General features: G+C 32.8%; 1 protein-coding gene across 2 annotated transcripts in view; it reads right to left on the bottom strand.

The window, feature by feature from the left end:
* The window catches only part of CCSER1 (coiled-coil serine rich protein 1), a 1,118,997-nt gene that overhangs the window by 973,741 nt on the left and 125,856 nt on the right, over nt 1-19,400 (bottom strand). For both annotated transcript variants that reach the window (XM_039845718.1, XM_039845719.1), the window contains exon 2: nt 3,117-4,475. In XM_039845718.1, coding sequence (XP_039701652.1) covers nt 3,117-4,434 — 1,318 coding nt within the window. In that variant the 5' untranslated portion in view covers nt 4,435-4,475. The remainder of the gene's footprint in view (nt 1-3,116; nt 4,476-19,400) is intronic.

Raw genomic sequence — 19,400 nt, 5'->3', positions numbered from 1 at the left:
TTGACGACATGGACAAACCTGGAGGGCATCATGCTAAATGAAATATGCCAGATAGAGGAAGACAAATACTGCATGATATTACTTATATGTGGAATCTTTAAAATAAAGTCAAACTCAGAAACAAAAAGTAGAAAAGTGGCTGCCAAGGGCTAGGAGGTGGGGGAATATAGAAGACTTCGTAAGAGTACAAACTTTCAATAAAGTATGAAATCTAATGTATAACGAGGTGACTATAGGTGATAACATTGTATTGTATAATTAAAATTTGCTAAAACAGTAGAACTTAAATATTCTCACTCCCATCCCAAAAAAAGGAGAATATGTGAGGTGATGAATGTGTTAATTAACTCAATGGTAGACAGTCCTTTCACAATGTATACATATATTGTCAACACATTGAACACTTTAAATATTTCACAATTTTATTTTTCAACTCTACTTTGATAAAGCTGGAAATAAATACAAACTACAATTCCACTCCCCACTCCTTACTCTTCTTTCATTCTGCTTTAAACTTATCCTCAGTATTTATTACCATACAACATTTATTTATTTGTATGTTAATTGTGAGTACCCCCAGTAGAAAGTAAGCTTTATAAAGGTAGGAATTTATAGCTATTTTGTTCATTGCTATAGCCCTAGTGCCTAATACAGTGCCAAAGCAAATATCTATTGCGTGAATGATTGGGTGAGTGGGTGAGTGGGTGAGTGGGTGAGTGGGTGAGTGAGTGAGTGAGTGAGTGAGTGAGTGAGTGAGTTATCGAGTGAATGTCTCATCTACTGGCTTAAAGACTTTTGGCTAGAATCTATTGGCCAACACATGGCAATTTTTTTAAGTAACTTTCTAAGCCAATGAATAAAAGTTAAATTGACAGAGATTTTAACATTACATTAATTTTGATATAATTGCATTCAGATGTGTAATAAATACTAGCTTAAATGTTTCATAAGAAATACAGAATAAACTTAGTATAATGGATTTTAGTGTGTTTAGCAACTCTTTCTTACATAGAATACATTTACTTAACTGGTTTTCAAATGTCAAACTTCCAAATTACAAAGTCCTTATGAACAGCAGATGACTATCTCCATGAAATGAAGAATAGTATATGATCACCGTTTCCTTGTTGATATTACCAACTTATTTGCCTATATCTATTTTACAATTGTAGATAATATAAATATTTGGCTAATGTCCAAGAACAGGCAACACATTGTCAAATTCAGTGAAATTACTTTAATATGCTAAACGACTTGTAATTAGAATCTCAGTCAACAAATTAATAGTCAGCAAGATAATTTTTGGTCATTCTCTAGTTCCCATAGAGATAAATGTATACAGTATTCAATTTGACAATGAGGCAAGTCATCATTTCTAAATGAGAATCAGAGATAATTAGAATAATTTTATTTCTACCCTTTTTTGTGTTATTTCTTTTTAACACTGCCTAAATTCCAATCTGAGATCCACCATTTACTAACTATAAGATTTAATAAAATTGTTTAACTTAATTCTAAACCTTAGTTAGTAATAACCAACACAAAATTTTGGTTAAGATTAAATGAAACAATGCATGCAAACTGCTTAACACATTTTTTGACACATTTTAAGTATACAAAAAGGGTCATCATCATTGATATTATCTCCTTATATTTAGATTATTATTAAAGAATTAAGCATGTGTAACTAAAGCCAAAAGTACAAAAAAGGCTACCAAGATCAAAAAAGTGAAAAAAAGTAGATACATAAAAGTGATCTCGTATCAAATGTCAAAAATATTAAGCTACACAATTATACAGCTGGACAATTAATTCATGAATTTAAAACTTTAAAATTGCTATAATCATGAAGGAACTAGCTAGGTAAATCATAAAACCTTATGATTCTTGGTACTATAATATTCAATTTGACTTATAAATATTATTTTATATTTTAGTATTATTTTTAACATTTTGGAAAAAGCCAGGGTCATGATATGTATTACAGCCTAGCCATTAATATGTTGAGCTTTGAATTGACATGGTTGTAATTTGGCTGTAATACGAACCAGCTGTATGATCCCTTGGTGTCAGTTTTCACATTTGTTAACTGGAAAACATAGTAGTGCCTTCTTCATGAAGTTTGTATCCGAAACCATTACATACTAACTTTGGGACTTTGGACACATTACTTAACTTATCTGTGCTCCAACTGTCTTGCCTATACAATGAGTTGCAACAGTTGTGATTTCAATCATTTGAAGATCAAATGAATTAATGTATCCAAAGAGCACAGAATAGTAAATGGGACACAATCATTCAATATTATAGTAGTAGTAGTAGTAATAGTAGTAGTAGTAGTAGTTGTATAGTAGTAGCAACAGCAGCAGTGATAGTAATAATCATAGTAAAGAAAAAGGATAAAACATAATGTCAAATATATCCCAGTAGGGGGTATCTACTCAATAATTTTCTTGAACTAAAATTTATATTAAATAACAGCATTTTCTATAATAGACTGGAGTAATTCAACTGCCCATGTCCCTTTGTTTAAACCAAAGAGAAGTTACACAAGTTACAGAGATCATTAATGATGGAGGCAAGATCAGAACCAGGTCCCCAAACTCCAAGGACAGTACTTTTAAAACTTGCAATTTTATTGTATCTAGAGATAGAGATCCTGAAACATTAATCCTATTTAATAATGAGAGCTTTATTAAAATAGATAATAGAATATAAATGATACAAATTTGTTTTATATTAATTTTAGCTGAATCATATCCATTTCATAAACCAAGAAATACCAACACTCTATTATAAACTCTAAAAAAAAAGAATCCTTACTTTAAATAAAACCACATTGCAAATAAAATGGGCTGCCTTCCACTTTCTTCTGAGAGTCAGAATCTGGATAACACAACTAAGAAAAATGCATAATATTGCTTAATTACATTTCCAGCATAATACAATTAAAATAAGTTTAAGATTAAGTATAGAAAAGGTTTTAAACAAATTATAAGTAGGAAAGAATATTAGAGAGTTAAAAATGAGGACAACGTGGTTTCCATTAATGAGACAGAGTAAGAAAACTGAATAAATTATAATAATTTATATTTACAATACAAGAAACAGCATACCTTTGGCAGGATTTGCATCACATCCATATGATGTTTTGTTAAAAACGTGACGATCGCCAGAAGGTATTATCCTTGAATCTGAAATAGGATGGATCCCTTTAACACGTTCAGCTATTGATTTATGTTGTTCATAAAATCCAAGTTTCCTTGGGGAGCTACTTGCCAGCATCATTTCACCATTTTGTAATATCATTTGCTCTTCTCCTTGAGCATCTGCTGATAGGTGAGTCTTTGAGTCACTCCCATTCATGACAGGCAGTTTAGTGATTTGCAATAACACTTCCTTCTGATTAGCAGCAGAGGTTTCTGGTAAGGAATTAGATTCAGTGCTACACCGACTTTCTAACCTATATTTTCCAGGAGACATAACTGCACAAGGAATAGTATTCATAAGGTCTATTGTCTTTGTAACAGCAGCAGGATTGGGAGAGATCTGAGAGGTAGAATCATTGTGGCCAAGGTTGTCACAGTGGGATACCATGCTTCCACTTTTAGAAAATGCATCTGCTTCAGACACAGAATCTTCAGTCAAGGCTAAGAACTCTGAAGGTGTCTGAGCTGTGGTGAGATCAGCAGAAAGCAATGGAGACTGTAAAGAGCTTCCTGCCCGTTCTGTTACATCCACAGAACAAGATGGAGAAGCTCTTACTAATATAGGTTCTCTCTCTTGGTACTGTGTAATTTCTAGTGAGAATTCAGACTGTTGTACCAATGAAATGGACTGGCTCTGTGGAACTGGTTTAGAAAATTTATAGTGAGATGAAAAAGATTTAGTAAGCAGCTTCTTTGTTGACTGCTTAACAGAACGGCGAGTTTGTTCTTCTGTGAATCCAGAATCATCTCCCTCACTTTTGCCAGAACTTAGGCAATTTATAAAGACATTCTTATTCGTTGAGTGCTCCTTTTCTCTTTCAAAATCCTCTGTCAAAGATCTTGTTATCTTCTTATTCCGTGAACTACTAAAACCAACAGAATGTCTTCCCCTGGTTTTAATATGTTCTTCCAAACTCAGTTTTTGCATACTGCTGTGACCAGCCTGAGCACCATTTGAAATACTAAGGTTCTGGTTGGTAGATTCTTGCTTAGGTTCACTCCCCTTCTTATGGTGAAAACTAATGGAAGGAGTACGGAATATGCTCCTGCGTTTACCTGTGCTACCTGAGCTTGAGTTGGTGCTGGAAGGAGAGGAGCTGTGGACACCAACTGTATTACTGGAGGAGGGTGAAGAAGGAAGGGAATCATGTCTTCTGCTAATACTTCTTCTGAATATTGGCAACCGGGAAACCAGGGTAGATCGTCTTGATCCGGAGTCCCCCATTGGGACTCCAAGGAATGCACTGTGATAGCCAACTTAGCAGCCTGGAAAAGTTAAAACGAAAAGAGCGAGTCAATAGAATTCAATTATAAATAAGATGTTTTAAAACAAAATATTGCTCTTCAGAACATGGAATACAATTAGGTTTATACTAAAACAAAATGTCCCAGCATTGCCTCTGTGAGCCACAGAGACCACAAGACTCAACAAGTTACTGAGCTGAGCTTAACAGAATCACTGACTAAGGTATGAATGACATCAGAATCTCTACTCAAAGAAAAAGTCATTCAGATGAATTTTTCCCCCTGGAGTTTGATTTCAGACATTTTGATATAATGAGGCCATTGGCAGAGAAAACTAAACCACAAAGGATATAGTGTAGAGTTATAAACAAGATAAATTTCTAAGGAGACCACAACTATGAATTGAAGAAAATTCTTAATTAAAAGCTAATTCAACTGTTAATGTTGAGACAAATAAGAATACACACTGAGAGAAGCAGAATCATAGAAAATGTCTGAACCACATTAAGTACTTGGTATATCAGAGTCTATGAACTGTAGCTGCCACCTTCTCTTCTATTGTTTTTTTTTTTTTTTGCCATATTAATAAAAGGGTGCTGATGATGAAAAAGAAGGAAGAGAATAAGGTGGCAACTACAGCTCATCAACTCTGATGTACCAAGTACTTTTACACAGATTATTTCTTTTAATGCTTCTGACTATAAAAGCAGATAATATTACTATGGGCATTTTACAGTAGAAAGGTAACTCGCCTAATGTCACTCAGCTGGTAAGTGGTAAAGCAGGAATATGAAACCTATCTAACCACAAGGTCAGCTCCTAATCGGCATGGTGCGTGCTGCTTTCATTAGAGTGAAAAGCCAAGAACTTATGCTGCTGAAGGCCCAGATACACTTCCACTCTAGGGATTCCTAGTTGTATGGTCAATCTTGCTATTCTACTAATGGCTTTTTTTACTAGTTTTCATAATGTGCAATGGTTTCTGTTTTGTTTTTGCTTTGCTTCTATATTTCATTTAATTCGTTAACTATAATATTTACACCCGGTTTGTCAATTCGAATCAGGCTCTGCTCCATTTTATTTTTTTTCTGCAACCCAAACTAACTAACTAAACAATAACAAATACTACATAAAATGACAAGCCCTCCATTTTATCATCCTTACAATTATGAGTTTGCTCAAGTAAAATACTTTCACGTCCTTGAAGCTGCGATAAAAATGGAAAATATTTTCTCTTTCACATATGCATTCATAAATATTTAATATTTTGTTCTAAATGACATAAAATCTAACAGATTTGCATTATATGGTTTTTATTGGATGACTTTTAATTACACTCACTGAATTTGAATTTAAATCAAATAATGTGTGAATCACTTCTAAAATATTTACGTATTCTCATAAGGCTCTGAGTAAAGAAAGCTTATAATATAAACAAAGACATTTTAGGTCTTAAAGTCTTTCACAAAACAAAAATATTTCATTTTCCTCCCAACTTAAATTTTCCAAAGTGGATACAATAAATAATACATTTTTTTCATTATTTCACTCTTAATAATTTTTTTAATTTTTTATTTTAATTAGTTTCAAGTATACAGTACATTGCTTAGACATCTATATAGTTTGTAAAATGATCCCCCAAATTGCTCCCTCCCTCCCCGACCCCCCACCTAGCCAACGTATTCATTCTAATTGCATTCCCTATTCCATGCTCCCCATTCCGTGACCATCCATCAGCTACTAATTTGTACTTCTTTAACCCTTCACCACATTCTCCCGGTCCCCGAAACTCCCTCCCTTCTATCCATCACCAAATTGTCCACTATATTTGTGTCTGTTTTTGATTAGTTTGTTCTTTTTATTCCTTACATTCACATATAAGTGAAATTACATAGTGTTTATCGTTCTGTGTCTGACTTAAATACCTTCTAGATGCATCAAAGCAATGTTTTTCCATTCCCTTCCCTTTAGTCTGTGTCTTGTAATCTGAAGTGAGTCTCTTATAGGCAACATGTAGGAGTCTTGTTTTCCTTTCCCTCCATCTACTTTTAGTTGAAGCACTTAATACTTTTCTATTTAAGGTACTTATTGATAGGAATGTAGTTGTTACCATCCTTTATTCCTGTTGTTGATACGTGTTTTTTCTTCTTAAAGAAGTCCCTCCAACATTTCCTTTAATACGGGCTTGGTGGTGATAAATTCCTTCAGCTTATTTTTGTCTGGAAAACTCTTTATCTCTCCTTCAACTCTAAATGATAGCTTTGCTGGATAAATTATTCTTGGTTGTAGATTCTGTGTCACCATCCTGTTGAATATTTTTTGCCAAGCCCTTCTGTTCTGCATAGTTTCTTTTGAGAAATCAGATGTCAGTCTTATGGTTTTTCCCTTATAAGTAACTATCTGTTTTTCTCTTGCTGCTTTAATATTCTTTCTTTATATTTAACTTTCGGCATTTAATTATGATGTATCTGGGTGTGGGCCTCTTTGGATCCCTGATTTTTGGAATTCTCTGAGCTTCCTGGGGTTTTATGTCCATTTCCTTCACCAGGTTAGGAAAGTTTTCCATCATTAATTCTTCAAACAGATATTCAACATCTTGATTTTCTTCAGTTACACCAATCGGATGGATATTTAGACCCTTGATAGTGTCCCATATGCTCCTTAAATTATTTTTATAGTTTTGGCACCTTATCTCTTGCCATTCTGATTGAGTGTCCTTGGCTTTCCCATCCTCTAGATAGGGCATCTGATAATGTGTTGTTCATTTCGGACTGATTTCCTTTTATAATTTCCATTTCCATTTTTATGTTTTTTATCTCTTTGTTGAAGTTCTCAATGAATTTATCTACACTTACCAAAAGTTCATTGAGAATCTTTATAACCAGTGTTTTGAACTCTGCATCTGTTAGATTACTTGACTCCATTATATCTGAATCTCTGTTCTGTTCTCTCACGTGTTTTCTGCTTCTTTGTCTTCTCATTTTGGCTGTCCTTCCATATCTGTTTCTATGTACTAAGCAAAGCTCCTAAGTCTCCTGGTCTTATTAGTGTGAATATGTGAAGTAGGTGTCTAGTGGCACAGTCCTGAGAGGGGCTCAGCTGCAGACCAAACTTAGCCCAAGCCTCTGCCACTCCAGGGCCACCTGTTAAGATTCAGCAAGCAATTCACAGATGTTGTGTTTATAGTTGCCTCAAAAGGCCACACCAGAAACTGAGGCCAGCTGCCTCCAGGGTGAGTCTAGGCACTGCTCATCAAGGAGCACCTGACTCGCTAAGGGTAAACCTGGATGTGGCTTGGGTGGGGCCCCGAGTTGGGGGAGGTGGGGTTTCAGAGAATCCTCTGGGCAGAATGAACTCTGTTATCCAGTCTGATGACCTCATGGCAATGGTGGCTCTGTTTCCATGCACTGGGAGAGGGCACGGCTTAACAGGGACTTCTGTACAGAGTGAGTCTTACCTCGGCCCTCACTCCAACAATGTCTCCCTATAAGTTCCTGGTGCCCGCTGTGTGCAGCCAAATCGGCAGTGGTGCTCAGAGCGAGCAAGTCCATCGCCGTGAAAACCTGGTCCCAGATGCAGCCTCTTTAATAGGCTTCTGTCTCTGCCGCTGCCACAGCCTCCATCTCACTCAGCTGCTGTAGACCAGGTCGCCCCACATCCTCGCCCCGTCCTGCCTTCTGCCATTGCTTTCTTGGATTTCTCCCTAGTGGTATGGCTTGCTCATCAAGATCCGAGGCGATTTTTCCTTGCTGCTGCTCCTTGTTTCCATCACAACTTTGATTTGGTCACCAGAGGGATGAACAGAGCCTCTATCATCTATGCCATTTTGGGTGCCCACCCTTAGAGCAATAATGTTTTAATAACACCATTCTCAGCTGTGATTTTTCATTTATATGCAATATTTATTTCCATTCAATGCCAAGTGAAGATTTTGGTCTAATTAGAGCATTACCAGCCATAACGATTTGCAGCTGGTGATGAACCTGTGGCTTTCAATGCATTAATGTCATGATATTTATCATTCTTATTGAAAAAGATTCAGAATTTATGTATAGTGAAATATGTCTTGGCCTTTTTTAGTATTTCTTGCATTTGTATCAGCATTTAAAACAAAAGAATGATTCAGTTCCATATCTCTTTAGGGAGTATTCAAAGAACTTAACTAATAAAAAATTTCTGAAAATAAATTACAATAATTATTCCTCTTCCTAACTACTTAATAAAAATGACCAGGCTCCCATCGAGTACAAATAATACGTTTAGGCTACTAATGTATTTTTCCTAATTTCTTTTAAGTAAAAACATAATAGATACTAAGAGATAGTCGCACATTAAATGGATGACATGGAGAGGATATAAAATCTATTAGAGATAAAAATCCTTGCAATTTCACTCTGTCTATTAATAGTCTTTTAAATGAAGTTCTTTATTTTCTACTGAGAGCTTTCTAGCTAAATAAGAAACAGATAAAATATAGGCTGGACTTATCCATATTTTTTAAAAAGACTCTTTAAGGTCTGATTGCTATCTACATCTCCAGATTCCATTATTTCCCTCCTCATATTTCCTTCTCTACTAGCACTGTTTACTACTTTCCATTTTCTGTTCCCTTTCACTTTCTGAGGATTTGCAGGTGTGGGTCCACCTGCTTGGGATGCCCTTCCTGGAACCATGATGTGACAATATTCCTATTTCTATAACATCATCCCTTCCTGGATGCCATCCCTGATCCCCGCTTCCCACCCTCTTCCATTTTGTATGTAACACTCTTCCTTTACATATTCCCAAGTATTACTTTATATAGTAAACATCTGTTTATTTATCTGACTTTACTATTGTACTTTAAGTTTGTTTTTGGAAAAGGCCATCTCTGCTTTGCTTTGTGACCCCAATGTCTAATATAGTACACAATTAATACCTACAGAGTAAAAGAATTTCAGAAAATTAAGTTTAACTTGAACACATCAGTATTTTGAACACATATAAACATATTTTCTGTCTTACTACCATAAAATAAATGCTATAATTTTTAAGTTAATTATGTTGAATTACAACTTTTAGAGATTTTAAGTTAAATGAAAGCTTTTCAAACTGTAAAATTATTCAATAACCTAAAATCTACTAACATTTGAAAACATTACAAAAATACAATGCTGAACAAGTTTAATAAAACAATATATCATCACAGCAACTTCAATCTCTTAATGAAAGACAAATATAACACTCCAATGTTAATTTTATTTTTATTATAATTTGTTATAATTGGAATAATTACCTTTAATCTCTTAGCAAACACTGTATGTATTTTCACATTTTTTACAAATTTCCAAATCAGATAAACGTATTTTTTTTTGATTCTAATGTTTCTTGGTTCAGAAGTCATAGTCACTTTAAACATAACAGGTTGTAAAAATTATATAGGTTGAACTAGATGTGCCAATTGTTCAAGGGCCTTTACTATCATAAACATTGTTTTCTTTGGAAAAAACAAATGTGTTATATATACAAAGTGTCTTCTAATTATACTCTTTTAAAGCTGTATAAATAAACAAAAAATTATACTGAATTTTAGGCAATACTACTACACAGATGCAGACTGACCCTTTAAAAATGCTGTGAAACTCAGTTTGATCTCAATTGAATAAACAGTATCCTTTGTTCTTTTCTTTCTTTTTTTTTTTATTAAAATTACTGGGGTGACACTGGTTAATAAAATCAAATAGGTTTCAAGTGTACAATTCAGTAATATGTCATATGTATATTGCATTGTGTGTTTAGCACCAAGTGTTCTTTAGCACCAGTATTTAAAAAAAAAAAACTCCCAGAAAGTATTTTACTCAGTGATCTCTTATCAAACATAATCATTGCCCTTAATAGAGTGCGACATCATATGGTGGTTCTATTCTAAATAAAATGAGAGGGAAATTTCTTATTTGGCATGGCTGAGCAAGATATGGATTTTAGTTCAAGGGCTTACATGAAATGTTAATACGTTACCCATTTAAAATAAGAATAAAATTAGAATACAATAAAGAAGTAAGAAATAATTTTTTAAAACTTTCTTCCATGATTCCAAAGGCATTATCCAAAGGTATAAAATAACCTTTCAGGGTTTCGGAGCTATCATCTTAGAAACTGATTACCATATATATAAACAAGTATGTCTGTTTGTGAAGGTAAAAGAAGCAGAAAAAAAAAAAAGAAAGAAAAAGAAAAAAATGAAAAGAAAACTCTGCACTTTTTTCTTTCCCAATGTTTTTCAAATATTTTCCTAGAATTTGGGCAGCCCTCATATTTTTTCTCTATGAGCCAAAGATGAAAATTCACCTGATATTCCACATCTGAGATAGTCCTAAATATTGGTCCAAAACGGATGGTATTTTATGGCAAAAACAAAACTAAACAAAAAAATGTTTTTTACTCACACGTGCAATCAGAAAAAAATTTTTTTTAGTTCCAAATCCAAGCTCTGCCACTTAACTAGTCGCATGATCCAGAACATAAGTAATAATTATTTTTCAGTGATTTCTTTCAAGGATGAGAAGGAGCAACATGAGGGAAAAAGCAACACACTGCCTGGTGCAAAGTATATTGCAGTTAATTTCTTTTCAACAAAATGCATTCAAATGAGTGGCACATGGTGGTACAGAACATACACAGAGTGATTATAAAAACGTGTTACTTATCAAAATCTGCCCCAATCACTCTATTTTAAAAATCACCTAAAATACTGCGGAGAAAGTATATAATTTGAGATAAGTACTCTTACCCCTTATATGAATTTCCCCAAGTACACATTTTATCGGAATTTAAAAACAATGATCAGTATTTGAAATGTTTGCAGGAAATGCTGCATGAGATAAATCCTGTCCCAGTTCTACTCTTTCTCAGAAAAGATTTCAGAAAATAACCCAATAGAGCCTAAGTGATCATGCTGAAAAGAAAATCTATGATAGATGGTGAAATTGAAAAAAGAAAATTCGAAGAAACGAATACTATTTAGGTAACAATTTTTCAACTTTAGAAAGGAATGGCCAAAAATAATTCATATGTAAATGTATCAAAGGGCATTGATCATTTTTTATCAATTTTGGCTAGAGATTAGACAGCATTTAGTAGGATAATAACTTCAAGAAATTTCCAAAACAATCACCTAATTATGTCATTTAACCACAGACTTAAATGAGGCTCACACCTGTTAAGGTTATTCAGGCTAGAAAGCTCTCCAATACAGACTCTTTCTATTATAAAGGCTATGTAATTTGCACCTCAACATTCTTTTACTTTATGATATAATTTACCCTTAAATGTATTTCCAAAATGGTTTATTGTTTTCCCTTAAATGAATGGGGAACTAATGGAAGCATTTTTAAGAGATAAATCACCTGCACAATATAGCCAAGAGCCACTTCAGCCAGTAGGGTCAGTGAGGACAATATGAGACACATTAAAATGATGACTGATCAGGATGAAGTGGGTGATCAGTCACAGGGAAGATATATCAGCAAAAAGTAGAGTCAGAAATCATATACTAGATTCAATTAATAATTTATTAAATTCGCATATAATTTAGCCACATTGAGTACACTTATTTTCAATAAATAAAGAAAATAATACAATTAATTGATTACATCAGAAATGTCTACCTATAGTTGACTACTAAAAATGATTTAACCCTAAAGATGATACGTAACCAGGGACAGATTGCCCCTGATGAGATCTGCATAAATCAATTAGCTAGGTAAAAAGAGAGTGAGAGATGCCAAATTAGCATGATAATGAGAACTGTTACAGTAGGAAAGGAGAATACATTTCAAAGAGATGTTTCTAGCAGGATTTAGGGAAGCAGATGAGTTCCTTGTCTAAATTAATGGAAGGACATGGATAGTGATACATATTTAAAAAGACGTGTAATCTTGAGACCCAGCCAGATATGATCTTGGTTCTTTAGTGACCAGAAGTGACAACAGAGAAAAAAGAGAAATAGAGAAAGAAAGAATTTTAGCTAGAAATTAGACAGCAGTTAGTAGTGAAAGAAGAAAAGAAGTCTAAAAGCCATATCTGCCTGTAACTATAAATGAGACTACATTTCTATTTAAAGAACATTATAGTTCTGGGATTTACACACAATGAATGCATAACTGTTAAAAATGCAGCCTCTGATGCAAAAATATCTAGACTTGAATTCAAATCTACACATAAGAGTTGAGTGGCTTAAAAAGTTAAACTCCTGAGCCTGAATTTGTGCCTGAGGACGTTGCACTGTCTTAAAAAATTTTTGTGAGGATCAAATAAACAAATGCAAAAAGCATTTAGTATAGGGTCAAGTATATGATAAATGCTTAATAATTATAATTTATTTATGAGGAACAATTAACCATGCTTGTACTACTTCAAAGCAAATGTATTTTAATTTAGCTTATAACTTACCTAATATCTCTCAGCTGGAAGTTCTAATTTTGTCTACTGGTTGACTAACACTGTCATTTTCTGAGTCAACCTTGAACAGCACAGAAAGGTTATGAAGCAGCAGTACCTATATGGGAGTGGGGTCTGGAATTTGTCTGTCTTTTTGTCTGTTTGTCTGTCTGTCACTAGCCACTGAATAAATAACAATGTAGCCAATATTACACACACTTTTTAACTTATCTCTTACAATTTATTCAACCATGGCTTGCTTTTTACCCAAAATACTGACCACGTTGATCTGCTTCCTGACTACAAGTTCAGTTCAATTTTTTTATTAAGTAAATATTGAGTTCGATTATTCAGTCTTAGATTTTAATTGTCAACAAAATAATTCAGACTTCAAAGAGCAAATACCTGAAAGTATTAAGCATATTCAAAAACTGTTTCAGATCCTGAACATAATTCCCCAAAGATGATTTTGATAAATTTGTTAAGTAAGGCCAATATCAATGCAACAAATATAACACTCTGAAGAGGACAGCACACATTTCAAAGTATATGTTTGTTAATAAATAAAAATTTTAGTATTTTTATAATCATATCTTACATTTGAAAATTTAGTTTTGTTTTTTAAATATTATTTTAGAAAAAAGAAATTATCAGTTTCCTAGGTTAGGTTTCCTAGAAGCAGAGCCTGAACAAGGGACTCTTGTTCATGCGATTTATTAGAGAATTACTGAGAAAGGAGGAAAAAAACCTAGAGCACTAACTTATATGGTCTTTTGTATCCCCGAGCCAGTCAACCATTTGTAGACTTCTCTAAGGAATGAGAAAAAATATTTGAAACATATAAAACAGGCAAAGAATTGATATCTGGAATATATAAAGAATTCTTATAAATCTATAAGAAAAAAGGAAAAATAAATGAGTAAAGAATATAAACATGTAAGAAATATAAATCACCAGTGAATCTATGAAAACATAATACAAATTCCATTAGCAATCAAAGAATGTAGAATATAGTCTTATAAACTGATTAAAAACAGAAAACACAAAGGAAAAAAAGTAGCAAAGAATATGGAATGGAATAAACACAAATCACTAATCAACATATGAACAAATATTCAATTCCATTATTAATTAAGAAAAGCCATGTGATACAACTTTTCAGTTAACATTTTAAAACTAAATAACATCAAGTTTGGGTGACTAAAGTGGTACTTACAGATACTTAGGAAGAAGTCCTAATTGTAAAGGTCACTTTAGAAACTTATGTATCAAAATATCAAATTAAATAATTTCACTTTTAAGCATTAAAGCATTAGATTAATATAAATACACACACAAAAAAAAACATGTACTGGGATAGTCAAGGCTGGCTTATAATAGTTAAAATTTAAAATAACATAAATGTCCATGAATAGCAGAATTTTAAAAATAAAATATGCTATATCTATTCTAGAGTATAATATATAAGAGCTAAACATATAACATAAAAGAAATGAGCTGACAAAAAAAATTCCAAGGCATTTAGATAATAAAATCAAATAGCTAAAAGATATGTATAAATTTGAAATGTATTACAAAATTTTAAAAATAATAAATATTCTACAGATTTGTGTGTCTAAATGCATAGGAAAAAATCTGAAAAGATGTGCTTCAAAATGTGCACAGTGGTTATCCTTGAAGAAGGCCTTTGTATTGGAGGTCATCACCATTGACAACATTATTATTATACGTAATATGAAGTTTTAACTATGAGAACAAATTCATGAATTACTTTTATAATAGAAACTTTAAAAATTTAAATTAAGGTAGTATAAAAATATATGGCCTATCAAAATACTGCATAATGTTGAAGGATATAAGCATGTAAATGTGTTAAAAAGAGAACATGAAATTTTATAGTAGTAGTTGCCTCTGGAAGAAAAAGAATGAGCACCTGAAAAAAAAAAAGTTTTTTCTAAAAGTAATTTGATCAAATATGACGAATACAAATATCAATTCTGAGTGTTTTAATAACCACCATAATTTTTTATATTTTAATACAATATATTTAAATAAATAAAACTTATGAAAGTTTTAAGAATCCTAACAATAATATAAAGACTGTTTTTTCAAGAACCTACATTTTTTAACACTACAATTCATATTTTATGTGATTGTCAGTCCAAACTGCATCTATTTATAACTTGAAGATTACTTTTCTAACAACTGAAATTGTATTTAGTTTCATTATTAAAAGCTATTTCCTTTTTCTTAAAAAAAAAAAAAGCTTTCATTATTTCTTTACCCCATGATTATCTACATATTGTCAGCGATAGGGCAGACACAAATAACTTGTTTCAAGATTTTATAATCTTTTGAACGTTTTGGTATTTCCATAATACAAACATTAAACCATCACAGATTACTTTATACAGTTGACTAATAAATCTGAGTTATATGATGATATGGAAGAATACAGCATTATGACTTTTTCTCATTAATAATGAATTGATGCCATTATACCATTCTTTTCAAGGCTAATATACTAACCAGACAGGCCGTTTTATATTTTCTCGACTCAAAATGCATGCTTATTTTAGATATTTATAATAGTTTGTTTCCTAAATATTACAATGACAGAATTTGCCTTCCATTTTCTTCACTACAAAAATAAAGGACCAACTATGTAATAAAAAACCTGCAGTTGCGTTTACCTATCAGCAGAGGGTGAAGGAGATCTTCCTCTTTAACAATGAAATCAATTTTTTTTTTTGTAACTTTCAGAACTAATTTAAAATTTACTGGGCAGTTAATTATCAAAAACTTCACAAAGTCTTTTATGTAAATGAAAAAATAAAGTCTTCAAGTACATTTTAAATTATATCTTTGTTTTTTCAAACCATATTTTAGAAAACTACGTTGCTTTTTGAATTGAAGAAAGACTCCAATTCTTAACTTGAAAGTCTGAAACAATTATGTTGTGTTCAAAGACAACACTTAAAAAGGTGACAAAGCCGATTCTTTTTTTAAAATGGTTCTGACAGAATTTGTACTCCATGCCAACACATGACTGAATGGAAATTAGTACATTCTTTAATGTGCTTCCATTAGCATTGTAAAAAATACAACTACAGATATTGGGTATTTTACAAAAAGAGAGCAAAAGTAGTGTGTGAATGCAGTGTTACATGATAAAATTAGAAATATTATATTTCTTTTATTCTTGTATATTGTATTTGCTTATGTAATCAATAAACTCAACCAAATTATATACATATTTTCTTTTATTATTTAGAATTGAGGTTTGTAACTAATGAATTAGAACAGGGGTACAGTTTTTGGAATCTAAGAAGGAAGGCATGGCTGATATTTAACATATTCTAAAAATAAAATCCTCTGACATAGTATCAGATTAAAATTATTTGATTCTTTGAGATAAATTTTAAATTGGTGGAAAATCCCAATATTAACCCAATGATTAAAAGATTTACTCTAAATCCATAAAATATAATTAAAAGTAGATTTTACTAAATATAATAAAGTATATTTTATTTGTATTGTTCTGACTTAAAATTTTATTTATTTTTAGGAAGAATTACATAACATGTACTACAATTACAAAGGGATCAATAAATTCAGTTCATTTCTTTATTTCTTTCTTTAAAAAAAAAACCTTTAAACTTTGTTAATTTACTAAGTTGTTTTATAAGACTATGGTTCTGCATCAAAGACCACTATAAGGAATGCCTGACTGTTGTTGAGTTCATACTGTGTCACATACTGTTAATTTGATAGAATAACTAGAAAGAATAAACTCATGAGAGAAGAACCTGTGTCGAATGGGCGGTTTTAGCTGTACTTGAGAGCAACGGTAATGTGCCTGCTCTGAGTTGCCACTAGATGGAGATTTCGCATCTCAGAACACTTAAGGACTTCTGCCTTGGTGAACAACTGCTGCGTAGAATTTTACATGTGAAGTGTAGACTTCTTTTCGGGAATGAAGAAATGGACATCCACACTGGTTAAGGAACTCATTCAAAGACGTACAAATAAGTAGCTGCACTAACATTTATGGAATTCAGTGTTCCTGAAAACAGAATTAACTCTAATCCAATCAAATAAAAGTAGAGACTGTCCCTGCCAGACTTGTCCTTATTTCAAACAAGAAAAAAGATCCTTGCTCTGTAAACATTAACATATCTATATAATTGAATATTGTTTCCATTTTTGTAAAACTTTAAAATATTTATTTTTCAAGAAACTATATTAACATAATGTTTCCTCGTTTCCCGTTTCTGGCTTTTAAAAAAAAAACTTAGTCACAAATTCACTAGAAGGGATGACTTCATATTTAATGAGTACATGAATTATTTCATTTTAATCCTCCTAAAAACTTTCTGAAATAACTGTAATTATTCTTGTTTGTATGACTTGCCATTGAGCCGGCTCTGACTCCTTGCGGCCCTATGAAATGAGTAATATCCAACATCCTGTCAGCCATATCCCTGCTCAGCAACTGGGGACTCAGACCTATAGCTTCTTTCATGGAGTCGATCTATCTCATATTTACTCTTCCTTTTTTCCTGCTGCCTTCTATTTTCCTCAACAGTACTGTCTTTCCCAAAGAACCCTGCTTTCTCATCATCTGCCCTAGGTAGGATAGCTTTAGTTTATTTTTGCCTCCACTGATGTTTCAGACTTAATTTGCTCTAGGACCCGCTTATTGGTCTTTCTGGTGGCCCAGTGTCTAGACAGTTCTCCTCCAACACTGTATTTCTTATCATATTCTTCTTCTTCTTATCATCATCATCATCATCACCACCATCATCATCAATATTACCATATTACTTTAAACAGGTAAATAAACAAATTTGGGTTCAGAGAAGTAGAGCTGATATTTGAATCCAGGTATTTCTGATGCCGAAGACAAATTTTGAAATTACATCACTCTCCCTGAATGCACAAAATAGATACAATGAGAATAATTTTATATAATATTAAATAATATTCTTAATGCTATTGCTGCCCTAAGAATGTATAATTGTGAGTGGCTTAGTATTACAAATTAGTATTCCAATGACAGTTTTAAATGACTCTCCAATCACAACAGGACAAAGGGAATATTAATTCTTCAGGAAAAAAAAATGCACACACTAGCAAAGAATGTACAGAATTTTGAGTTCAACAGCAGGAGAGACAGAAAGGGAGGAAAGGAGATAAGTTGTGGCATCCTACAGACTTAACTCAGTCAACATTTGCATGTCCAAGGCTGAATATTAAACAAGGACATAATTAGAACCTAAGAACATTTTGTGATTCATAATAAATTCTTCAAAGAAAGAAGCACGTATCCAAGCTTAAAAAGAATGGAAAAAGCATATCACACAACAAACAAAAGGCCACCAGAAACTGGAATAAGCTACAAGGGGCCCTAATGGCTTCATTTGTGGACAAACCACAGAATAGTATTAAAACACCATGCATATATTTTATAGTATATAGTATATAAATGCTTAAATAATACAACAAAACAATCATAAACATAACTGTTAATACTCTCAAGTCAACATTCTACCTTAGTTATTTCTAGCATATAAGAGAAAAAGGAGGAAGGAAAGAGGAGAATGACTCAAAATATTGCTCCTATGAAATAAGGCCCCATCTCCAGTATTTAGAACGTTCTCAAGGGACCCCATGAGGAATTAAACCTCTAACTGATACCCTGGAGATTTTTAGAGACTGGACAATCAACGCGTCCTAGAAAGATTCAGAAAAGGTGATGTTAGCCTTTTTTTTTTTCTGTAAAGTGGGAGGCTGTGGAAGGTAAGGTGGAGAAGATGAACTGACAAACCTTAGAAACTTTTCTCAAGGAAAAAAATTGTATGGAAAATCACAACAGGAAATTGAAGATTTAGAAATTAATTCTCTTAAAGGTATGCATATCTATGTAGGCCAGGAGCAGTCCTTGAGACACTGAGTTATTATTATACTACAGTCTGAATACCACTGCTCTAGCATATACAAAGTGCTCAGTGCAGTCACCCATTCAATAATTTAAAAATGAGAACCGTACTCTCCTCTTGGCATTGAGGATTCAAAAGAGAATAAATACTTCTGATAAAGTATTCCAGTAGAAGAGACAGAATATAAACAAGAAATCAAATAAACATGATAGAAAATCTCTGACAGTGATATATGTCATGTAAAAAATAATCAGTCATGAAATAAAAATTAAAAGGGGGAAATATGAAGGCAGGGATAGCTGAGGTGAATGAAGATCAGTGGGAAGAGCATTTCCAGCAGAGGCAACATCAAGTAGAAGTCTCTGGGGCAGGCCGGCATATGGTCTAACCAGGTAACAATGTGAGTTAAAGGAATGAGTATATGAGATAAGGCAGGCCAGGAAGGTAAAGGGCCAGATCCTCTATGGCCTCATAGACATGGTCACATGCTTGGATTTCACTCCAACTGCTAGAAAAAGCCATCAATAAGCTTAGTTAAAAGAGACAGCCTCTTTGTAGAGGAGAAATTGCAGGAGTAGCTGGCCAG

The sequence above is a fragment of the Pteropus medius genome, unplaced genomic scaffold, assembly GCF_902729225.1.
Source record: "Pteropus medius unplaced genomic scaffold, Ma_sr-lr_union100, whole genome shotgun sequence".
Lineage (NCBI taxonomy): Eukaryota > Metazoa > Chordata > Mammalia > Chiroptera > Pteropodidae > Pteropus > Pteropus medius.
Note: the sequence above shows the minus strand (reverse complement) of the source record. Positions and strands in the feature narration are given on the sequence as shown.